This window comes from Azolla caroliniana, unplaced genomic scaffold, assembly GCF_043228905.1.
Source record: "Azolla caroliniana isolate FFs.n. ecotype wild unplaced genomic scaffold, voAzoCaro1.0.p SCAF_21, whole genome shotgun sequence".
In the NCBI taxonomy this organism is placed as follows: Eukaryota; Viridiplantae; Streptophyta; class Polypodiopsida; order Salviniales; family Salviniaceae; genus Azolla; species Azolla caroliniana.
The window spans coordinates 1,533,382-1,558,763 of NW_028230456.1; the positions used below are offsets into that span (position 1 = coordinate 1,533,382).

At 38.0% G+C, this 25,382-nt stretch overlaps 4 protein-coding genes across 4 annotated transcripts; all 4 read left to right on the forward strand.

Annotated features, from left to right (window-relative positions):
- Positions 1-1,873: 1,873 nt before the first annotated feature.
- On the forward strand, positions 1,874-5,214 carry LOC147850236 (elongation factor 1-gamma 3-like). The gene is made up of 7 exons (XM_087336473.1): positions 1,874-2,002; positions 2,828-2,974; positions 3,057-3,117; positions 3,348-3,400; positions 3,610-3,711; positions 3,820-4,345; positions 4,589-5,214. Exons 1-7 carry the CDS (start codon positions 1,994-1,996, stop codon positions 4,966-4,968), a joined length of 1,278 nt encoding a protein of 425 aa, XP_087192599.1. The 5' UTR covers positions 1,874-1,993; the 3' UTR covers positions 4,969-5,214.
- A 1,150-nt stretch (positions 5,215-6,364) lies between these two features.
- Positions 6,365-9,155, forward strand: LOC147850237 (uncharacterized). Its single transcript, XM_087336819.1, has 6 exons — positions 6,365-6,755; positions 6,928-7,117; positions 7,472-7,624; positions 7,701-8,080; positions 8,178-8,302; positions 8,744-9,155. Exons 1-6 carry the CDS (start codon positions 6,384-6,386, stop codon positions 8,967-8,969), a joined length of 1,446 nt encoding a protein of 481 aa, XP_087192945.1. The 5' UTR covers positions 6,365-6,383; the 3' UTR covers positions 8,970-9,155.
- Positions 9,156-11,167: 2,012 nt separating this feature from the next.
- On the forward strand, positions 11,168-16,664 carry LOC147850238 (tRNA pseudouridine synthase 1-like). Its single transcript, XM_087336434.1, has 2 exons — positions 11,168-13,146; positions 16,277-16,664. The coding sequence occupies exons 1-2, from the start codon at positions 11,264-11,266 to the stop codon at positions 16,548-16,550; spliced, it is 2,157 nt and encodes a 718-aa protein (XP_087192560.1). The 5' UTR covers positions 11,168-11,263; the 3' UTR covers positions 16,551-16,664.
- A 1,446-nt stretch (positions 16,665-18,110) lies between these two features.
- Positions 18,111-23,419, forward strand: LOC147850239 (carbon catabolite repressor protein 4 homolog 4-like). The gene is made up of 11 exons (XM_087336361.1): positions 18,111-18,220; positions 20,486-20,560; positions 21,193-21,280; positions 21,369-21,409; positions 21,501-21,550; positions 21,651-21,720; positions 21,882-22,003; positions 22,161-22,264; positions 22,333-22,456; positions 22,585-22,732; positions 22,834-23,419. Exons 2-11 carry the CDS (start codon positions 20,498-20,500, stop codon positions 23,179-23,181), a joined length of 1,158 nt encoding a protein of 385 aa, XP_087192487.1. The 5' UTR covers positions 18,111-18,220; positions 20,486-20,497; the 3' UTR covers positions 23,182-23,419.
- Positions 23,420-25,382: the final 1,963 nt, after the last annotated feature.

The window sequence follows — 25,382 nt, forward strand, 5'->3', positions numbered from 1 at the left end:
AAATCCCCTAAGATTGCATAGAATATTATGGGAATGCAAAACTCAAGACCCCGATGGCTCCTTCTGTGGACGAAGCAATTGGTTTCCATTTATTCCAAGGATTATACAAATTATCTTTATTATTGAAAAGCAATTTCTTTAGAAAGTCCACCCGACAACCCCATGATCTATCCCGCATGACATTTGTTTGTTGAATTGGTGTTACCTCCTCCACTTATACATTATCGCCTCCATTCTTAATAAAATTCTTCATCTTTCCAAAAACAGGCCATTGGCCTTCGTTCTTTAGAGCCTTTCCATCGTTGTCATTCAACAACCCCTTGTTCCTTTATTTGCTTTGCGATTGTTAAATTTTGAATTTGAACATAATGGTTTGTAGGCTCTTCATGTACACCTACCGCAACTTTATTTATTTACTAACGACACTAAGCCACTGAATGCCCTAGAACATCACAATGGAGCCTAAAATACATAGGAGGCATATGAAAGCATGCAATTTGCAAACATTAACATATGTATTCCAAATAATACAAATTCAATATCAAATTTGTGCATTAGCTATGGGAGGTGCCAAGATCTTTCCCAACTTTTCCATTGATAATCATAAATTTGGCTACACCAATGAATACATGCAGTCTACCTCAACCTATACAATACACGATTGCTTCAAGATATCTTGGTATACCATTAGTGGAATTTGAGGAACAATATGAACTAAAGTTATTCCATAAAAATTTGGCGATTCATTGAGTAATTTTTCTTTATGCTTTTGCACTACGAAAACAACCTCATAATACCCAAGAGGATTGGCATAAACATCTTGAACACAATCAACATATAAAATCCCACGTAACCATTAATTGGCCCTCTAAAGAAAATGTATCTTCCCCAGGAAAAACAATATGACCTCTCCAACAAAAAGACTAACAAATGTCCAAAAACTCCTTATTGTCTATTTCTACCTCAGCCACTTCATCATCAACAAACTCCTTGACAACTTTTACATCCTCCCTTACACAATCTTCTATTAGGATATTTGTCATGCATAGTAAATGTTCCTAGTGATTATCATCCCTCTCAACATCATATTGCTACTTTGCATCAACATAAAATATATCATTACAATCACCTCAAATACATCGCTGTCTTTTACCATCCCTTATGAAACTCGCTACTGACTCAACCACAAGTGTATCCTTTAACGAATTCAGAGACACATCCATACGCATAACAACACTAACATCCATATAGCAAAATATATACGAGATTCCTAATTTACAAACAACGATGTTGAAGAAGGAAACAAAACAAGCGACCATGGGATGTATACAAACAAATGGTGAATTTTTCTCATAACGTTATGCAGAAGGGCACCAAATGAGGTGCATAACTATTCTTTAGAAAGCTCATTGCGCAAGCTTCGAGTCGAAGAATGAAGGAAACGGATATTGGAGTAGGAAGATACACACACAAAAGCACTGTTTGTGCTCCAACATCTCTCTCTCCTTCTCTTTCTACGCCCCTCTCTCCATCACACACATGCGCACATATGCACATACACACACAAACACATGCACACACGCATACGCACACACAAACGCAAACACAAAACACATGCACATACGTACACTCACGCATGCATGTACACATGAGACTCCTGAGCTTTTGCATGGTTCTAAGAGGGGGGGGGGGGGGTTCTCATTTTTTATAATGGGGTGAGGGATGGCAGGGGTATTCTAGTAAAATAATCAAAAGTTATTATTCATTTCAATATAATGCATATAATTTCATATATATATACATATATATACACACATTTTTGGAGGGTTTCTCGAAAGTTCCACTATATAATCGAAGACAGGCAGAAATTAGGGTTTGCGCCTTCATCGTTTTCTGCAGGAAAGGATAAAAAGAAAAAACAACAGGAACAGACAGACAGAGCGAGCAGCAGACGCCAATTCACAGCAGAAGCTCGAGCGAGACTTGCGAAACTATGGCCCTCGTAATCCCCCCCCCCCCTCCTAACTCTCTCCTTCTACGTCTCTCTGTTTTTGTTTCTCTTTCTTGCTTTGTCCCTTCCTGTCTATGGCTTCGATTTTTCGTCTCCACGACCTCAGGGCACTGCTTTCTTGCTCCTCCTCTCCTCCTAGCGATTCTGATTTTTAAGTGCTGCTTAATAATAGTTCTCAAGCCCAATGTCAGATATGTAGTAGCGTCATTATGCAAATTGTTTTTGATTATGGCAATCATATATTCGTGATGCCAAGACAGTGCTGAGATTAGAAATCAGACTGTAATTGGTGCTCATGAGTAGTGGCGGGTTAAAGGACGCCAAAGCCAGTGAATGCTTAGCTCTCATGTCAAGTAGAGTATGTCAATTCGTGTTGATTCTGTTCTGTGAAGAGAACTCATGCGCCTAGTCTTGTCTGCGGCACATGTTCCCTTTAGGCTGAAAATATTCTGGTTCTTTTGCTGTAAATATCAGTCATGTAATAAGTGTAACGCGAGATTAACAATTGCATTTGGTGCATGCTACCTTATGTGTGTTTGTATCATGTTATACATGCCTCAAGTCATAGTTTAAAGATCCAATCCAATCATGAATAGTACTAGCTGTGTGGGATTGAAAAACAGAATAAGAAGTGCTATAGCCTATTACATATATGATGTCATGTAATGCACAAGTTTTTTCTTGACCCCACAAGTCAATAGATCTAACATTCTGTGTGCAGAAGTACACCTTCATTGTGATGTTTGTTTTCCATGTGATACTCAGACTTGATTGATATTTTGTTTCGTTCATTCTCATATTAGCTGTCTGTTCCAGGTTATCCATTCCACGCCAAATAAGAATGTGTACAAAACTCTCATTGCAGCTGACTATGTTGGCGTGAAAGTAGAACTTCTTGAAAACTTTGTGTTTGGGGAGACCAATAAGAGTGAGCCGTTTCTTAAGCTGAACCCTTTCGGGAAGGTATTTAAGTCTCTATCCTTTTCAGCTTTCTAACAGATTATTTTAGTGCAGAAAATTTGATAGTTTCGGTTTGTATATCTAGGTGCCTGCACTACAGACACCTGAGGGCCCTCTTTTTGAAAGCAATGCTATTGCAAAATATGGTACATTTTGTGTCACCTTATAGCTTGTCGTCCTTTCCTTATCATAATTTATTCGAATTCTTCAAGGGGTTCCCCTTTTATCTTGAGTTGTTTCTGAACGATTGAATTTACTATATGCTAAGATGGGCAAAGACATTACTATGCATTATGTTAAAAGCTTTTTTTCCCTGAACTTATCGTAAAATCTGAATCGGTTTCATGAATGTCTCTCAATTGCTTAATTTTAACAGTTGCGAGGTTGGATAAAGATGGATCTCTTCTTGGAAGCACTCCATATGAATTGGTAAAAAGTGATGTTTGTTTTTCCTAAAATGGCTTGATATTCTTTACATGAATGGGTGGAAAGTGATATTTGTTTTTCCTAAAATGGGTTGATATTCATTGCCTTTCAATGTTTCTATTAGGTGTTCATGTTTGTTTTCAAAAGTACCTTTCTATTGATGTGCAAATACTTAAATTGAGTAGCCACTTCTTTATTATTTGTGTTTACAGTCTCTCATTGATCAGTGGATTGATGTGGCTACTACTGAGATTGATGCAAATCTGAGCAAATGGCTATATCCTTTGCTAGGTTATCGGCCTTACATTGCTGAGGTTGGTTGAAGAGCCTTGTCTTCAGATGGCTGTTTTTCGAAATTAATTGAGACAAACTAGTTGGCTTTGCAAATGAATTCAATTTCCTCTTTCTTGGCTAATTCCCAGGTGTCAGATCTAGCTTTGGCAGATTTGAAGAAGTCTTTTGGTGTATTGAATTCTTATCTGGCTTCTCATACGTACTTTGTTGGTGATTCAATAACACTTGCAGACATCATCATCTCGTGTAATCTGTTCCAAGGATTTAAGTTTGGGTTTACCACAGAATTTTTGGCTGAGTTTCCACATATCGTCAGGTATTTTCGAACCATTGAGAATCAGCCGATTGTGAAGAAATATTTTGGAGATTTGCCACCACTGGAGAAGTTTCCTTCTCCTCCTACAAAGCAAGCCACTGAAGCTCCCAAGAAACAAGAGGAAAAGAAACCCAAAGAGGTCGTGCAGAAACCAAAGGAGCCAGTGCAGAAACCAAAGGAGCCAGCTCCTCCTTTAGATGACGAGGAAGAAGAGAAACCAAAGCCAAAGCCTAAAAATCCCCTTGATCTATTGCCACCGAGTACCATGGTTTTGGATGAGTGGAAGCGATTATATTCCAATACAAAGGCAAAGGACTTCAGGGAGGTAGCAATTGCAGGTATGCCTTTGTTTAGATTAAAATTCTGTTTCTGTGGTTTGAGATATGTTCATTGTGTATGTGTGTTGTCTTCGATTCATCTGGAACAGTTGAGGGTATTGCTGAAACAGTTATCAGTTGTCGAAATGATGTGTGTTTTGTTGTAGACTCTTGCTGAAACAGTATTTATGTCTGTTACCCAAATGATGAACATGTTTTGTTGTAGGCACTTGCTGAAACAGTTTATGTGAACTTCTTGTCCAGGATTCTGGAAGATGTTTGATCCGGAAGGGTACTCTCTTTGGTTCTGTGATTACAAATACAATGATGAGAATACTGTTACATTTGTGACAATGAACAAGGTCAGCGGATTCTTGCAGCGCATGGACTTGGTAAGGAAGTATGGGTTTGCGAAAATATGCATCTTTGGTGAGACTGCTCCCTACAAGATCAGAGGGGTGTGGCTTTTCCGTGGTCAAGACATCCCACAGATGGTCTTGGAAGAATGCTATGATGCTGAGCTATATGAGTGGACCAAGGTTGATATCTCGGATGAGGTTCAGAAGGAGAGAGTTAATGCTTATTTTGAAGAGCCTGATGTGATCGATGGTGAGAAATTGCTAGAGGCTAAATGCTTCAAGTGATTTTTCCTTGGTGCGGTTTGTCATATGATGATCCATATGATTTTTGCATTAAGAACCAATTTTTTCTTGGGATTAAAAGTACTTTGTCGGTGTGCTCTTTAATTCGGTTTTTTTGTAATGAACAATTTTTACTGAGCTTGCTTAATGAGAAACATTTTATTATGTGTTTTAGGGAACTTATTATTTGATTATAGAATATGAATATAAAAACATGTTATACCAGTAAAAGGCATGGAAGTCTATAGATATTGGTGCAAGATCCTAGCGTCAATGTTTGCATTTTTGCCTTTTGTGTGATTTACAACACGATGCTGTTGAATGATGTGGTTTTCACAACTTATATATGACCAAACATGAGATGAAATTATCACGTCATATGTTCATAATGTAATACATTACTCATGGACATGGTCAATGTTGATGGGAGTAACATGAGTATCATCTGTGTCGTGAAATACTGCAGTATCATCTGAGACTCTCATAAGTAGAGTTAAATGTAAATTTGTTGGGAGTGACTCCCAAACTGCAGAAGTAACTGTTACAATCAATTGAGTAAATTGAAGTAGTATTATCACATCTTATCACTTAAACTTGATTGTGTGTTGTATGCCCAACAATCAACTTGAAGACCCAAATTAGGATTTATTTTTCTTCTACGTTTTGTTGATAGCATCACAATTTTGGATTAGTAAGCAATGTGCATGTATGCCCTCTACTTAAGTCACTTGGTTGTAAACCCTAATAACACTCACTAGCTCAATGGGTCTCAACCCTTTCTCGAGGAGCGTCGTTGGGTATGGTGTGGTCGCCTTATCTATGGTTGAAGGAATGTGTTTTGTTGCTTCTCAAAGGTGTCCAATTGTTTGTCTAAGGTTGTCCCAAAAGCAACTTGAAAGTCCAAAGAGAGATATTTTATTATCATCATCCTAGAGTAAAATATGAACTGAGGAACCAAACTGGATCATTTTCTTGATGTTCAAGAATTGTAGTAGTGAACCAAAACTAAGGGAATGGGCAAAGGTCATGTATAAGTAAGTGAATGCTTTCTGTTTGTTCGGAGAAGAAGACGCTTCTTTTTGCTTGAACTATGTATAGAGTTGAATCTCGATATATATATATATATACCTTTGAAGTGAGTGATGAAACAATGTAGTTGCAAAACCAGCTTCCATTCAACGAGGAATCGATTGAGCGAGGCTATAATGAAGTGAGTAGAATGAATGGAGTGTGATTTGATGCATATCTAATTTACCATCCATATGGAACTCAATGGTGTTGGCTTTTGTGTTGTCTTTTTGATCCATACATATTTATTGTGTTTGTTCTAGTTTTAATTCTAATTCTAAGAACAGATGAAGAGCCCCCCCATTTTGTGTTCCTTGTCTAAAATCATAAAAAAGAAGAGAACAGAGGCTATGGCAATGGCAAGGAGAAGAAGGCCCTTTCCCCTGCCCCTGCCCCTGCTTCTGCTTCCTCCTCGTTCCATCATCGTCGACACAGACACACGCGGGCCTCTGCACTCTCCACAGATCCTCCTCCATGGATCCTCCAGCAGCATCAGCAGCAGCAGCCGAGGAGGAGGAGGAGGAGGAGGAGGAGGAGGAGGAGGAAGAGCTGCAGTAAAGGGCATGGCTCTTCGTGACCCAGGGGACTGGAGATTCTCCCCTGAGTGGTGGGGCACTCAAGGTCGTGGATGGGGCCGCGATGAAGGCTCCACCCTCTTCCGGCGCCCCTCTCACAAGAGCAACGGAATCGTTACCGTCACTTCTCACCCCGCCTCCTCATCTGTATGTCCCCCATGTCGTGCTGTGCCATGCCATTCTTGGATTTCATTCCCTGCCACATTGCCATTTTTCGGATTCCATTTCTTGCTCTGTAATCCCCGCTTCTGGGATCTGCCTGATCTAACCTTCATGCCTGATCTAGACCATGTTGTTTCCTTTGTTTCTTTCGCAGTAGGGCCTGCAAGACTGGCCGGAAGCAGCCGGAATCCTGCGAGAGAGGCCAGAAGTTTCGGTGTCTTGCGAATGGAGAGTTCTTAGATTCAACAGTGAAACGAGGCAGAGTGTGGCAAAGGTGCTCGTCCTCCAAGACCAGAATGCTGGAGAACCATTGGTCATGCAGATTCCTGATTGTTTGGCCTTTGACTGTAAGTATGCAGATCTTCCTCTGGGACTTACATTCGATGATATTGCCCAGAAACATTATGAACATCCTGAAATATATGTTCAGATATTGCTAGCACATTTTGTGGTGTGGTGGTAAAGGACCAATATTTGATTTAGCAACACCCAATGAATGTCACCATGAAATGCAGAGGCTATAAATTGCGTTAGGGGGGAGAGAGAGTGAGAGGGAGGAAAAGAACAAAGAGGTACGGGGACAGGTTGGATATAGGATTATCGGGTAATAAAATGTTTCAGTTGAATGAGCAATCTTTCTTTCTCTGAATTTATTTTAAAATTGTCAACTATCTAAATCTGGCGATGATTTGTGTGAGCAGGTTTAAAGAGCATGATATCTGTTGGATTAGCAAGCGTGAATTGTGGTGGGCTAGATCTGGAGTATGTTGCCCGAGGGATGAAACAAATGAGATGCCTTTGTATTGGACTGGGTGGTGGAAGCCTCCCTCTTTTCTTGGCAAATAAGCTTCAAGGTTTTGTGGGCATTTAGAAATGATGAAGACTAGTCATAAACATTTGTTTCTTACGGGGCATTCAATTTTTTTTCAGGCTGTAATATAGATGTCATTGAGATTGATAAGACGGTCATATCAGCAGCCACAGGATTCATGGGATTTCCCAAATATGCCTTCAAAGCCTCGAAACGTGATGATAATACATCACTGGGGGAAAATATATTTGGTGGATCAAATATATGTGGATTATTCTGGGGAAACATGCGAGAAAAGATCAATGGTATTGAAGCAGATGGTGTGGCCTATATCAACGACCTTCACAACAGAATTTTATCTTCACCAAGTTATTATGATATTGTCTTTATTGATGCTTTTGATGGGAATGATCAAGTTCCATCTTGCTTCTGGAGTGAGGATGGATCTTTTCTGAGTGATCTTAACAGTCTTTTGCATCCTAGTCATGGCACCGTTGTGGTATGGAAAGCCCCCACATAAGTTGATTGCTATAAGAAACAATAGAATAAATATCACATGTAAATTGAAGATTACTTACTCTATTATGTTCACATAGATGAACCTTCATACAGACGCACCACCTCCATCTCTGGTTGAGAGAATGAGAGGGGAATTTGGACCAGGTTTCGATCCTCTTTTACCTGGTGGAAAGCAATTGCTCAAGATTTCTCGTCTTTACAGGTCTGAAGCTTGATGGTGTTATGGAGCTTTTGTTTGATTTCAATGTTGCATCAAGAATCTTTGCATCCTGATATAGAATTTTAATTGGATTGCAATGTTGAACTTTATATAACTTGTTTTGAGAGAGCTTTTTATTGCATTGCAATGTTGCATCTACATATACCTTGAAATTGGATGTAGAGCATCTACTGTATTGCAATGTTGCATCTCCATACACATTGTGATATAAGCATTCTATATGGATTGCAATGTTGTATCTGCATTTTGCATATATCTTGACATTTGTGATATATATCTTTTGCTTTATTGCAATGCTGCATCTACATTGTGATAAGGAGCTTTTATTGGATTGCATTATTGTGTCTCAATTTACCTTGCATTATTGTCAAGATGCATTGCATCTCCAGATTCACTTATTTTGATGTTTCTATTTTTGGACAGGAATAGCTTGTTAGGAGATAAGGTTGGACATGTGGGAGGAACCGCCTTTACTAATGTTGTTCCTAGGCAACAAAATATATGTTTGACTATAGCTCGGGGCATTGAAGGCACCACGGCATTGGTTGCTGATTGCCTCAAGAGGGCAGCTTGTCGCCTTGAGCATGTACTCAGAATCCCATTTGAAATGTCCACAAGAACCTTAAGAGGTTTCCATTTTGTCAAATGATTAGTTTTTTGGGTAATGGCACATAAATGGTACAGAGGTCATGGTTTATGGCCCAATGGTTTCTAGCTGTTCCCTGAAAAAATTTAGTTACTATTTCTCCATTCATAAACTATATTCATGATAGATGGAGTCATAATGATGAATTACTGTATAAACAACATGATAATGATGTCTTTGATTTCTTTTCCCCAAAATCTATATGAGATTATGATATCTCTACTTCTAGAGACATGCCGTTTTATACCAGTTATCCATATCATAACACTTTTTTCTGATTATGATCCGGAAGAACTGTTAATCTTAATGTAGCTAGCTAGCAGTTCATTGGTTATTATAGCTTTTTTCTCATTTTTTATGATGTTGATGAGGTGGGCTCAATTTTGTGCTTGGTTTTACTTAACCTACTTCATTGTTAGTTGCCTGAAGGAAAATATTCACTCATGAATCAATAAGGCTTATTTCCTGTAATTAGTTTATTATGATGCATTGTCTACTTACACATGATCCTAGCTGCTGACATTGATGTTTTGCTTTTGGGTTTATTGACTGCCTTCATTCTCATGCATTCTAGAAGCCTACTAATAACTAGATAAGAAATCAATGTAGATTTCTAGCTAAAAAATTTGGTAACATGTCATCACATGAGCACATCGGAATCTGCTTGTAAGCAAAGTTTTGTTGTGTTGTGTTTAACAAACTTGGTTTACCTATCATCATTGACGAGTATACATCAACTCATTCAAAATATCCTATCTGTAACATTATTGTAAACACATTGTGGTTCCAAGGTGAACTGTATACGATGATCTCTTGGGGATTAATATATTTTGGCGAGTTTTTGGAGTATTATGTACACAAGTTATATGGCTTCAAATCAATACACTATAAATGGGAGTAGGGCTATGGACCTATCATGGTATAAGGAGACAAATACAATAACAATGGTGAAGTTTGCTGTTTGTACAAGAATTGCTCATCGTAGATCATGAACATAATTCCTCTATATGTGTTGGGAATTTAAACTTCTGAACAATCTAAAAAGTTGTCATTGCATGTACATATAGAATCCATTTATATCTTTCATGACTTGACATGCATAAGATTGTAATGCTACATTCAAAATATATAGCATGACAACAATGTCTTGATCTTATAGAAATAGAAACATGATTGTATCTTTACCAATCTTTTAATATTGGATGAAATTGTTTTTTAGTGGACATGTCCTCTTCAATTATCATTTGAACACAAAAAATGGGAGCTATTTGTTGGAACTTGGAAGAGAGACTCCCTTTCAACATTTAAAGAGTTTCTCCTCTATGTTAGTGTAAAGTTTATGTGCCACTTTAGTTACACTTCAAAATCCTTCATTGGCATTGCCAATGTTTATGTTTATGGAGGAAGTTGTAGAGTCCATTCCTCTATAGGAGCTATGGTGCCTCTAAGAGCAAGTGGCAACGAATCATGGGTTAGTTTTATATTGGTCAATTGTGTTAGTTATTATTATTTGGTTTCAGAATACCATGTCAAAAAATTCACGAAGAAGAAATGACATCGCGCACAATTTGGAAAAGGACCATCCAAAAATATCACGAGTGATGGCTATGAGCTAAAGATAAAGGACAATTTACCATTTTCATCTTATCTTACATACAAACAAGTTTTAGAGAGTAAAGTCGACATATCTAATAAGATTTGTGATGGTACTTCACAAGCAAGAAAAGATTCAAAGATATAAGTTTGCGAGAGAGTAACCTACACTATGTCTCTCGGGTTGACGTCTTCCTCCTTTCACATTCAAAGAGTGCCCAACAAATCACAAAGCACGGGCTTGCATTCATAGAGTGCTAATGATGGGTCGGGCCCTTTTTGTTCACATTGCAAGGTTCAAACTTCAGTTTTGGAGTCTCTTGATGTTTGCAACTGCCCCTCGGTGACGACGGGAAACCAAGGAAACTAGCGATCCACACACTATACAAGTACATTTGGAATGTCTTATTAGGGTTTACAGATCTAAAGGTCTGATGCGACAGCTTTTCTATAACTTTCCGGCCTTGAATCGTAGGTGGGCAATGATGGGTCGGATCGATGGCGGACACATGGTGGTAGGGCAGACACATTATCCTATCATTATGTATGTATGTATGTATGTATGTATGTAAAGATTTGGGTGAAGCCAAAGTGAAGGGAATGGGCAATTTAGGTATTATGCTAGAAACCCTCCAAAACCTCTGCTTCTGCTTCTTCAGAAAGAAGAAGAAGAAGAAGCAGAGGAAGAAGTAGGAGAAGGTTTCATGGAGCCTCAAGGCACCTCCCCTCCCCATCCTGCTTCTGCTTCTTCTTCTCCTCCTCCTGGAGATGTGGATGAGTTGGTTGAAGCTCCTCCCTCTTCTTCTATGGAGGTCATGGCTACACTTGACAGCCATGTGGAGCAAGATCAGGCGGCTTCTGTACCCTCCGTACAGATCGTTTTGGACGGCTCCGACATCCTCGATGCTGCCATTGGGGATGAGGGGCTAGAAATCTCCATCAAATTTGAGAAGAACAACAGGGGAGAAGAAGAAGACGTGAGAGATGAGGGTCCCCAGACTGATTTTGTGAATCAGTTGGATGGAGTCGAAGTTAAGGTTTACTTGGATGGAACGCAGACAGTTGATGTGGAGGTTATTCCACCTCATAACGATGATAATGGTGAAGATGAGCGGATCTTGGCCAACGTAGAGGCACCACAGCTTAGTTTAGAGGAGGTTTTAGTTAGAGGAGAAACAGCAACATCAGTTCAAACAGATACTGAATATAATCCTAATCTGATAGAGCTGACAAGTGCAAGAGAGGTGGAATATGAATGTGAGCATAATAGCCATAGAGATGGAGAAAAGAAGAGGATTAGAGAGGAAGAGGAGGATGATCCCGTCAGAAAATTGAAATCGAAATCAGATCAGAGTGGTACAATTGATATGGAAACAGAGGATCACAAGGAGAAGAATGCAGTGAAGATTGCTGATTCAAATGAGCTCGAAGTAGAAGGCGAAAACAGTGCGCAACTCATGATTGAAGACGAAATAAAAACTTCCGATCAAAACAAACAAGAGGAATTTCACGAAGGGAAATTAGATACAAATAAAGATGTAAAAATCAACAATTTTGCTCGGCGAAAAAGGAGGAAGATTGCAATGCTCTTAGCTTATTGTGGGGCAGGTTATCAAGGTATGCAAAAGAACCCTGGTGCAGTTACAATAGAGGGTGAGCTAGAAAAAGCCCTCGTACAAGCAGAAGCAATGCCAGAGAATTTCAATGGAAACCATAGAACGGTGGATTGGATGAGAGCTGCAAGAACAGATAAAGGTGTTAGTGCTGTTGGCCAGATTGTATCTGGCCTTTTCTATGTAGATCCACCTGGATTTGTTGAGAGAGTGAATAGCCATTTGCCTAAGCAGATTCGGGTTTTTGGTTTTACGAGAGTTACCCCATCTTTTGGTGCAAAGAAGTTTTGTGATAGAAGAAGGTACGAATATGTGATTCCAATCTTTGCGTTGGACCCCACCACTCATAGAGATACAGAGTTTGTGGTACCAACAGAAGGAAAAGAAGAGGCATATAGCAAATGTTTGGAACACTGTCAGAGAGGAAGGCACATTGACAAACAATGTGAGACCCTAGGCACTGAAGAGTTGGGAACTTCTACAGATAATGATGTTGATATACCAAAGGATGTCATAGAAACAGTCTCCATGCATGCAGAAACCAATGAAACTCTTGTGTTCTCTTCAGGAGAACAACAGCTATCCTCCAAAGAAGTGGGGAAAGATTTGGTTCAAATCCAGTCGAATGTAGGTATTGAGTCAACAAACAGCTTGGTGGTGGAAGAAAAAGTAAATACCTTTCATTTTGGGGAGCCTGAGCGGACAAAATTGAATCGTATTTTAAAGAAGTTTGTGGGTACTCACAATTTTCACAACTTCACTTCAAAAATGAAGGCAGAAGATCCAAGCGCAAAGCGATACATTGTCTCTTTTGAGGCTGGAAATGTATTCACTGTAAGAGATACAGAATTGATGAGGTGTTCTATAGTCGGACAGAGCTTCGTGCTTCATCAAATAAGGAAAATGATTGGACTTGCCATCGCTGTCTTCAGAGGCTGTGCTCCAGAGTCTATAATTGATTTGTCATTGAGAAGGTTGGTTTAAACTCCCTCTATTTCTTTCTGCCACTGGTTTGGAAAATAGGAGACAATTTTGAATAAGGGTGGGAACTAGGAGGGAGTTGAAATAGTTGAACTTAGAGAGATTTATTCATGAAAAGATAGTCTAAGAAGAAGTGTTTATGTATGAAGTTTCCATAAAGGACTTGAAAGACTAGCCTAAAGAACTTGTAAGTCTAGGTTTAGGATATAAGTTAGTTTATTGAGGCCATATCTCTTCATGGAAAATCTTCAATGTCATGTATGTTCAAGCTTAAGTAAATTCCCCTCTTTGCAATTTCCTTTTCAGCATTTATACAAGCCCATCGTGCTAGGTATATTTGTGTGCATTCAAGGGTGGAACCATGTTTTCAAAGTAATATAGCTTCGTTTTTAGCAAAACAAATCCATCAGTTAAGCATATCCTTTTCTATTCAATCTAGAAATACTCCCTTTATATTGTACTCCATACACAAAGCTTGATCGTCTTTGCTCACTATCAGAATATAAAGTGAAGATAATTCTGTTTGTACTTTTTATCAGTATTATTCTCATAACCGATTGTTAATTTATGTATGTAAAATCCTCACCTATTTGGCTCAAGTCATGTAGAAGAATTCAATAATACTTGTGAATGTGGATGGGTAGTGTCTAATTATCTTTGGAAACTCCCTTATCAAAGGCCCATTTCTCTATTGAGAAAAACTCTTTTATATGGAGACAACCTAGGCACCGTTTAAAATTTTTTGTGAGCGATCATGTTTGTGTGAATCAGCCTCAGATTGGAGTTGAGTTGAGGGTCAACAAGAAATTTAGTGAAACATCCTTAGCATTCACTTGAAGGAAAGTATCTTTGCACTGATTGGTGCAGTTGAGTTCCCATGGTTGAAAGATCAGTGATAGTATCAAAAACTCAGGTCCTGATTCATCCACAGAAGAAAATAATGATAGTCAGTAGGAAGAAATTCTATTATAGCAAGCTAATCATTCCGATTTTATCAGGGCCTCATGCATAAATGTGTAAGGAAATGATATTGAAAGTCTTAAGCCCCATGCCAAAACGTTCATTTATTGATAGGCTAATTCTACTACCTCGGAGTTAATTCAAGGCATGGTCTTGATTTCACATTGCAATCACAATTATCCAGCCTGTTCTCAAAGTCCAGATGTCTTGTTCAACATGCCCAAACTTGTCCAGGACCCAATCCATCTGAATAAATATTGTCGAAACCTTTTTGAGGTTCTTTAGAGTCTTGAAATAAATCTAGTCTCACATTCTAGTGACATACTGTCTCGACAGTTGTTGACTTCTACCAAGAGAATTTGTCAACATAGACTAAGATGAGGCAACCATTGCTGCTTGACTGGAGATTGCTGTTTAAAACTATTGTTTTCAAATTTAGAATCAACAAACCTGAATCAAATGATAGAATCTGACAACTTCAATTTTCCAGTGCTCAATTGTGTTGCAAAAAACTTGTCCTCTATCATTGCGAGTTCTTGCCATTGTACTGATCTTCATGAGTGGGGATCCCATGATATCTAACAGTTATAGAGTACTGTCATGGTTGGCCATTACTTGACTAAACTATATGATTTCGGGAGAGAACGGCCAGCTGTTCAACCGGACATGCAACTGCTCTACATGAATCTGTGTTGGGGAAAGTTTGCACTCCTGGTTTTCGGGAGTTGTGGTTATCATGATTGGAGTAAAAAAAGGATGGCCACTGTCAACCACTCTCTTTGTGCTTTATATAGATGAGATATCTAATTACATCAAGGGCTGTGGGGGTTCAGGAGTGCACTTAGCATGGGTAGCCATTCTGATATCACTGTATGCTGATGACATTGTGTTGATCTCCATTTCTAAGGAGGGCCTACAAACATTTAAATGCTATGAACTAATTTTGTACAAAGAAGGATTTGTTACCATGATAGAACTAAAGAGATAGTGTTCAACACCATTCAAGCATGGGTAAGAAGATCTCAATCAGAATTTTTCACATGATCCCACATATATCTATGGGTGACGTTCATATGGCTTTGGTTCTCCCAATAGAAGGCTGCCTGGATATGCAACCTTTGGTACCCGTGAAAGACAAACTAAATGTTGTATGTTTGATACACTTGTAACACTAGCTCTTCTGTAAGGAGTAGAAATTTGAGGACTGAGCCTTTGATTGGGGTCATAAGTTGCTTGAGTTAGAGAAATGATTGCTCACATGATAAGAAGTAAAGAATCGGTACCTCATGGTAAAATCTCGGCAGAGACAAGAGCAACCCCGAACTGATCAATGACCAGTATTCAAACAGATGGGAGCTCCCTAAGAGAAGGTACTCTAAGTTTAGCACATAGGTCATCAAAACAGCTGGCTTTAAATGGAGACAATTATTGATGGTATGCTTGAATGCAAGAATGGTTTCAGCCGTATGGCGTAAGTATAAACACACTACTCTCATTCTAGTATAGCTGGATTGTCCACACTTGAAAATGACTACTAAAGTGGTAATGTCTCTCATGTATATCCATTTCCACAGTTTGTACCTTTGAAACACAGGACATACCACTGCCTCTGGCTCTGGTCCAAATGAAATGCACAAAATACCTGGGTCTGTATGTCCAGTCAGCATACTGACATATGCTTACCTGATAGAACGTGCAAGAATGGTGGTTACACACACTAAAACGCTAAAACGTACAATTATCTTAAACTTGGGATGGTAATTTAACTAATCTCCCACAACAAATAATAGTTATGAGTCCTAGTGTTCCTACTAATACCTAGTTTGGGCTTTTTGCAGATTGTTTTGATCTTGAACACTCAACATGATTGAGTGTAAAAAGTTTTTCTGAATTTCAGTGCCAAGTTTCTTTCAATGTGATACAATTTCTTAACAATGGATTTAATTTAGTTTTTCTCATTTATGGTTTCTTGGTGTTTTCATATAAACATGTTTATCTTTTCTAATAATGGTTCCATGGGTAGGGATAATGGTGGTCAATCATCAGGTATTACGGACACTTTAAATAATACATTTCCATTATATACATAAGCTTGCGGAATTTGCATTGTACTTGTTCAGTATATAACTTTGCCGTTGGTTGTTTACGTTATATGTGAACCAGGGATATGAACATCACCATTCCAACAGCGCCAGAGTTGGGATTATTTCTGGATGAATGCATGTTTCCAGCATACAACAAGAAATGGTATGGTACTCATGAAGAAATTTCACAAAAGGGATATGAGAAGGAAATAAGTCACTTCAAGCATGAGATTATCTACCCACATATCACCGAAACAGAACGCAAAGAGGGTCAAATGGCACTTTTTCTTCATTCATTAAATAGTCGCAATTATGCAGATTTTGCGACTGCTGGAGACACTGAAACACAATGATATGGTAGCAGAGATCAGATATTCCTTTCCCAAATTCTAATAGAATAATGTAGCAAAAATGGAAATAGCAAGGCTAGATATTTTTGGTCTTTTTAAATGGCATTAAGTTTTTAATTTTGTGTCCTGGTCAGGTTCAATGTAATACTGGAAATAACTGTGATACATCTGAGCTTGGACTGATGCTGTCCAAAAATTCTACTTCTGAGCTGGTTCTAATGTGCCCTAGCACATAGATAATGATTATTTTGTCCCCACGTTATAACTCAATGCAAAATAAATCTATCATGTGACTTGAACAACCTCCCTTATTTTGTTTCATAGCAAATGATTCTTGAAGCTTTGTAATTTCATATTCACTTTTCGGAAATGACAGTTTGATTTACCTGTTCATGTATATTTCAATTATGTGGACTATGCGCCTTGAGTATGGAACTCCCCACTGGAACCTGAGGCATTAAAAAACTAACCGTTGGGACATTAATTCTTGCATGACATGACTCTTCTTTTCATTAGCCTATACAGTTCTTTTTTTGTAGGAATTAATATCAAATTATTCTAATGCACAAATTTACTATTATTGTATGTGTGTCTCTTTTGATCCTATGTTTGTGATCTCTTGTCATATGATTATTGCTTCTAGTATTATAATATCTAATCCAATCTAATTAGGAGCTGTTCAAATTTTAGGTTGCGGTTCAAGAAAATTGTACAAAATGCATTTGTTCAGTACGATTGTTAGACCGATCCCAAGAACTATTTGTTGGTTCAGGGTCAATGCAATAGGAGCCAGAATAATAAAACTGAGATAGAGAATGGCATTTTAATAAGAAGATTGAAGCTCTTTTGTGCATATATGGACTTGCAATCAATCCAAATATGATGTTAATGACAATACGTTTGACTCAAAACAAATAGTGAAGAGGATTGTATGTATTGTTTTCTCATTGTTATAGGTTCTATGTGTTAACAATGCCTTTCTTAGAGAGAAAAAATATGGAAAGCCACAATTTTTGTGAGAAGTAATTATTGTGCACAACGTCAAACTAAAAGCATTTACAATTGCAATCAAACACAACATCAAATTGTGATACTTTGAACCCACAACATCAAGTTGTGGTTGACTATGACACTCACATTTTATGTGTCACCATTTCAATGTAATTTATAACAATCGAGCACTTTGAAAGTAATAATGAACTCGATCGAAATATAGGTATTGTCATATTACCTCATCGAAGTGTACATCAACTTCTAGACCTCGTTTGACACATATTGAGGATTGGGATGGAGAAACCTAAGAAGCATCAAGTTGTCGTCATGGGCGACGTGTCAATAACTAACTACTTAAAAAGAAAACCAGGCGGAACATCCGTCCCGATTTTCATCAGTTTGTTTGTACACACACACACGAACACATGCACCCACTCACAAAATACTATGGAGCTGTCTATTTGTTAGTTTATTCATGTCCAAAACAGAGGAAAGGAAAGCCTAAAAGACTACTAGGCTCTATGATCTATCTATCTATCTCTGTATATCCAGCCTAATACATACATACTTTTGCTTGAATCCACCATCACTCCCTCCTCTTTCTTTCTTTCTTTTTCTTTTCTCTTCACAAGAGAAGGCAGGGGAAGGGGAAGGGGCGCACGCTGTCTTCGTATGAAAAGGTAACCCACATCCCTGTTCTTTCAGCATCCATAGCCCCCGTGATGGTGGAGATGAGGATGATGTAAATTTGCTCTTTTTTAGTTTGTATTTAGTTGTTGATTTTTTTTTTTGTTTTGAGAGAGAAAGAAAAAGAGAGAGATCAACGTCTCCTAGAGAGCTAGAATGGGGCTGTAAAGACAAATAATGATTACAAATACGCATCCATAGCCCACGTGATGGTGGTGTTGTAGAGAGCCTAAATGGGGCTGTAAAGACAAATCATGATTACAAATACGAGTTAATTTCATGTCATCCGCTCTGATACAAAAGTAATAGCTTTATGTCTCCTGAAGCACCATAATCATTATCTGAATTCATGTGGTGGAATGATTTTTGAGATTCTTCACCAGCGTGAAGTGCATAACTAATATGTGGTGATGACTACACATCATTCATATCTAGGTTGGTTGGCGCAGTGGAATGAGACTATGAAAAAGTAACATGGTTTTGAATAATCTCTATGATCTGGAGTATATTCTGGTACTCACAGCCTCTGCTGTGATCAGCATTCTTTTATGATCACTATATGGTTACTGCAGTACCTTGCTTTCTTCATCATTCTGGAGCAGTATACAATATTGGAAGGGTGGCAATTTCTTGATGTTGAGGGGTGCTGCCGATTATGCACAGATGATCTCATGTGGGGTGGACGCTCTATTTCCAAATGTACATCAGGATGCCTAGAGCCCATATGGCTGCAATGTAGATGAGGGTGATGGTGTCTATTGTGTCGAATAACCATACTTTGGTATGAGTAGTGGCATTGTATTTCTAACATGGCTGGAGCTGTTTATTCTTGAGTGAGTCGTTCCTGTGCTTGGGTCAGAAAGGAGCATCCATTTGCTTGTAAATGTAACTCTATATCTACATAGGAATCCACTACTTCAACTTGCAAATCCAATACAGCTTATCGATGAGTTGGTGTGAATGTGTGTAAGATCATGGCCATTGTTCTCCCTAGGTTTACGATGGGTGATAGGTGTAATCTGTTGTAGAGACTTCTCTCTTAAAGCCTGTTTTCCTGGGGCTCAAATCTCTTTGACCTCGAGTAAATTTTTCAATTCTGTTTCAAGTATCGCTCCATGAAGTTTGGCAAGTGTGTAGCCAATCGTGATAGTTTGATAGTTCCTTGTGTGGATCGGACATGGACAGAAAGAAAGATACCCAAAATGGCCTATAAGACCAAACAAGACATTACATCTTAAGTGTTGTCTTGTCTTTAAGAAGCACTTGCGATGTCGAGAGACAATGGTCTTTATCTATCAATTACAAGGGTGGTGAGATCATGGTCCATCAGGCTGGGGTCTACATCCACAGCAAACTGCTATAGGTCAATCTATCGTAACCCCTTTGCAATGTCCTGCTCAGGAGCCCATGATTGACTTGTAGCATGAGTAGGAGTGATGGAGCTAAAGAAAGTTGTGATTGTTCTATGTAGATGAGCTTGTGTGGCTGTACTGTTGTCTTTCGAGCAAGAAAAGTCCTAAGCACCATGGGTCTGCATATTCCATTACCTTGAGTAATGGACTGAAGCTTTTGCTTAAAGAGGCAATGGTATCTCCCTCTTATTTCATAAAAAATACTAATGACAAATATAGTGTTCTTCAGATTCCACTCCCTAATGACACAGTTCGCAAATTCTTCCTCCTATAGGTATTTGTACATATATTCCTATCTCAATCTCGAACTGATATGATGAAGTTTGCAGCTTCCCTATCACACTGTGCAGTGCATAGGATAGATGTGTGTGCATATAAGATGGACTGATGATGAATCTGTCCCCTGTGTGTAAAAAATGTCTAATAGCGGGCCATCTTCCTACCAAGTGATATCTTGAAGCTGATCCATGTTATCTTGTTTTCCAAGTTCATAATATCAGTTCAGATAAGTCTAGTCTCTTTCATTTTGGTCATGTTTAGATGGGGACAATCCAGGATATTTTGGAACGGGAGTAGCACATTTTTAATAATTCCATGTGACTCAAACCTTTGTTGGGTTTCAGCATACCATGGATGAATATCTCCATCTTCAGCAAGTTCTTTTGATGACATAAGTGCCAACCTTGAGTAATGTGATGCCTCATCCATATAATCTGACACAATCTCTCTATATGATGTGATAATTGATCTATGTAGAGAGAGAGAGAGGAGAGGAGAGGAGAGAGAAGGAGAAGAAGAAGAAGAAAGAAAGAAAGAAAGAAAGAAATATTAATGTCTTGCCTGTAGATCAATTTTTGCATGTTGCGGTTTACTTACACACATGCTTCTCATCTCCAAATTCATGTTCGCTTTCAACACCAGGTGTGGATGTTTCTTTTACCTTCATGTTAGTCGGCAGAAACTTCAGGGAAATAATTTGATCTGAGTAGGTCTTTATTTTCCTTTGTAAGTTGGCAATCTCAACTCCATTTTAATTATTGACCTTGCCGGAAAGAAGAGATTGGATTCCATGCATTGTTTTTTATTTTCATTCATTCTTTTTCAGTCAGTTTCATTTATAAGTTGATAATCTCGTTTCCATTTTGATTATAGACATTGCTGGAAAGAAAGTATTAAATTCGACACATTGTTTTCGCATTTGGTTTTAGTCAGCTTCATTTTGGCTCCTAGTCCTTAGGATTTTGCAGCAAGGGTGTGAATCTGAATCCCTTTATTTTCCTTTTAAGGTGGCAATCTCAACTCCATTTTGATTCCAGACTGTGCTAGGAAACTTTTAAATCTCACACACCATTTTTTTATTTTCATCAATTTTAGATTTCAGTCAGTTTCATTTCTTCATCTTGGATCCTAATCCTTCAAATTTTGTAGCAAGGGTCTGAATTTGAATCTCATCTCAATAGAACATTTCTTTTCGGCACCTGGACGAATTAAAGAAAGAGGTACTTATATTCTCTTTCTCATCTTACATGTTTTTATTATGTTTTATACTGCAGAAGGCAAATATGATCAAATCAGCTGCCTGGAAACCTGTATTTGCTCCCATTGAGGATTCATCAAGAAGTATTCTCACTACTGAAAATGGTAGGTTGAAATTACATAATTACCACTGAAAGAGAAGACTGCAGGTAACTTATAGTTTATTCTTAACTTGATTGGATTCATCTTCCAGTGAATCCTATTAGGCTTGTTTCTTACAACATCCTCGCTCAGGTAACGCCTTGTCGAAACCTCCTTTTATGCATAGGTTTCTTTTCAATTGTAATAGCTGATCATGTTTGTTTTCATTGTCTTTATAAAATAGGCATATGTCAAAAGTGCTCTTTTCCCACATTCACCCCCAGGTTGTCTTCGGTTAGTGAACTTTCATTCATTGCTCCCTCTTTTTCTAGTAAATGTGAATTCAACACTTTTGTGTTGTTTCAAGTAATAATTGTTTCTCTCCTTCTCTTAGATGGAAGGCACGTTCTCAAGCTTTATTGAACCGCCTCCTAAGTTTTGAGGCAGATATTCTTTGCTTACAGGTGATGGTCTTCTGCTATATACATTTAGTTATGGGTGTTGAACTAATAGAAAGCACAATGTGAATTAAAGAATCCTTTTATGTCAGCAAGGTATATTATACAGAAAAATTAAGAACATTGGTTTCCTGTTCTGATACCGAGATTACACTCATGAGTTTTAGGAGGTCGATGAGTTTGAAAGCTTTTACAAGGGGCAGCTTAGTAAGCATGGCTATTCAAGTATATACCTGAAACGGCCAGGCAAGAAAAGGGATGGATGTGGCATATTTTACCAACGGGAACGGTAAATGTTTGAAAGTAGATACATTTTAAATGGTTTCATTGCATTTAATTGATCAATTCATTTATATCTACAAAACAATAGAAAACAAAATACTAATTATTATAAAAGACTAGAGTAAGAAGATTGAGTGATGGTTCTTGCAATTTTATTGTTGCAGTCTTGAATTGATTGAACAGAAATTCATCCACTATAATGATCTGGTTCCTAAAACGGACGAAGGAAAAGAGGCTGAAAATGGCGCAACTTCTGACAATGAATCAGGTTGATCTCTCACTTTTTAAAAGTCTGTGTCACTAATCAATTAACTATTGGTTTTGATGTGAACACAGAAAGGGGTGACCCAAACGATCCAAAAGTGCGTCTGAAAAGAGATTGTATTGGGATCATGGCAGCTTTTAGAGTGCCTCATGCATTGGATAACATATTTCTTTTAGCAAACACACACATTTATTGGTAATGTCATTGATACCTCTTCTGAGGCCTATGTTGTTGGATGGTGAACACTATCATGTCATTAAGGTAATTGGTTCCTACTATACATATTTTTCTCCACATCATTAATTCTCTTTCACTTTGTTCAGGGATCCAGAGTGGGTGGATGTGAAACTGGCACAGGCAAATTATCTCATAAAATGTGTCTTGGACTTCCAAAGCAAGCTAGAAAACAACCTGAATGTCAAGATCCCTGTGATTATATGCGGCGATTTTAACTCAACACCTGGAGATAAGGTAGAGAGAGATACAGTTTGTATAGTTTGGATTGTGATGCTGACACACACACACACATCTAATACGTATGCATGTATGCTGACGGCCGTAATTATCTGTAGGTGTATACCCACCTTATATCTGGTAGTACCATTGATAATATGCTCTCAAAATTAGCGGTAGAGGATGAAAACTGTGAAATTGATGAAAAGAATGCAGCGTCTATGCTACCACTTCATAGTATATATGCATCTGTACAAGGAGAGCCTGCTTTTACGAATTGCACGCCTGATTTTACTGGAACTCTGGATTATATTTTTGTTTCTTGTTTGGAGCGTATAAAAGCTATTAGCCTTCTTGAACTTCCTACACAAGAATCAGTCGAGGTGGTTGGTGGACTTCCAAACAACACTCATCCCAGTGATCACTTGCCCATTGGAATGGACTTTGCCATTCATAGTAGAAAATGAAATTGTTGTCGAAAACTTTTTATCTTTGTCATGCCTCATCTCTTTTGAACCAGTGCACTGGAATAACTACGTCTTTAGCACTGCTGCATCATTGTTTGCAAGTTCTAGTATCTAGGATATCTGATGATAATTATACTTCTTCCTCTGAAGAGAGCAGAGACAGGGTGCAGGTCGATCTAAAGTTTTGTAATGACAAGTTGATATTCTGTATCTCACATATTCAATGAGTTTTGTTTCTAGATCCATCTGCATCAATTTAGTTCATCTTATGGTCTTATGGTTAATGCGGACTTTCAAAGTTTCATGAAACAATCTGTATGGTGCCTCTATGCCAAAGTGCCATCCCTAACGATAAATGAGTGAAATGTCCCAGGTATTTTAATCCTTTGTCAAATGTAGGTTAAATTGATCAAGTGAATGCGTCATCAATTTGATGAATGTTGTAGACCCAATTGATTGAGAAAATGCAGAAAAATGACATTGCACATAGTAAGGGAAGACCTTGGGAAATTTCTTACTAAATTAGAATAAATGGCAAAGAGAAGTGATTGAGATTGAAAGGAATGTGGTATGATCATCTAATGATCAACAATCTAAATGCTTGTTATGATAAATAGGTTGCAGTTATATGGTGCAATTCATGGAAGAGGTATGAAAAGACCTACAATGGTTTTCTCAATGGCACATTCAGTAATCATTTTAAGACTCCAGCACTATTTCAATCTCAAATCTGGAACATAGTCATTGCTATCATTCAGTAATTTACATAGCTTGGGCCCTGGACTGCTTGAATGAGGCAAGTGCATTGGTTAGTATCAAAAGTACAACTCTTGTCTAGAGGATTTAGCATGTTTGAGCGCAAAAGGGTGATTGATTGATTGAGTGATAAAATCCCACATTTTGTCTTCTTGATGAAATTCTCAAGTTTGTATCAAAGAATATATTACAAGTTTACGAGTCACGTTTTATTGTAATGATGCCATCATGTGTTTTTTTAGATTGTCGTGATTATTACCAAATAATATTGAGAAGTAATGTGCTTTTCATGTCACTCTTAAGTAATGATTTATAAACAAGTTCTTAATAGGATGACAAAATAACATCACCAAAGCATGATAGGTTGACTAACATGTCTTGATGGGGATAACTTGAATACAAGACCTATAAATGAAAACCATAAGATTGACATGTCATAATACATAGTTTTTGTTTGGAAAATGTGACAAATAGAAACCACACTAAGTCGCTATAACTCCAATCCAAGGTAATAACTTGGGTGTTGATCAATAGTTCCAGGAGATTGATTGACCATGCACAATAGTGCTTGAACGCGTGAGATACTTGGATCGTGACATTGATGATAGAAAGGCGACGATGTAATGAGCCATCCATTGAAAATTTATCCTACTTGTTTGAACTATGGGGGGAAGATGCAAACTGATGATGAGCGGGTGGTGTGATGCTCAATACCTTGGAAAATGTTCTTTTTGGGTGTAGTAGTAGTAGTAGTAGTAGTAGTAGTAGTAGTAGTAGTAGTAGTGCTAAGTACGAATTGGCAACAACTCGGCTTAACCAATTTGGTAGTTTTCAAACTTGAAACAAACCAGTTTGGACAAACCATTTAGCCTTAACCGTTTTTCCCAAACCGAACTCAAGACCAAGTTGAGCCGAACAGTCAAATCGTTTTAAACAATTTAATGACTTCGTTTAGGCTTGAACCGAGCCGTTGAAACTCCTAAGTGCTATGAGTGTAGTGAAATGGGTTTATTTTAGTTACCTTCTCTTCTCTTGTAGTGATCAAACAATCTCATGTGGTGCTAGCAACATTGTACATCGGGAAGTTGAGGTGTTGCAAGCAAAATCCTACATAATAAAAGATGGCGAGGTTTTAATGAGGTCAATTCACAATCAATGTTCATTGTATTTTGTAAGAAATTAAAATTGCTATATATAATGGGTACTACAAGATGGAGATTGCTAATGAAATGAATGAATAAATGAAAAGATGGATATGGATAAAAAGTATCATTCAGTGAGTTAGCTTGTGTGATGCCCCACTTTGACTAAATCAATACTGGAGGGACTCATCATTACAATGAGGTTTGATAGGAATGACTACACATTTTACTTTATGCCCAATTAGCTATAATAGCCAACATATGCCTCATTTGGCTTTTACATTGTTTCGACGTTTCGTGATG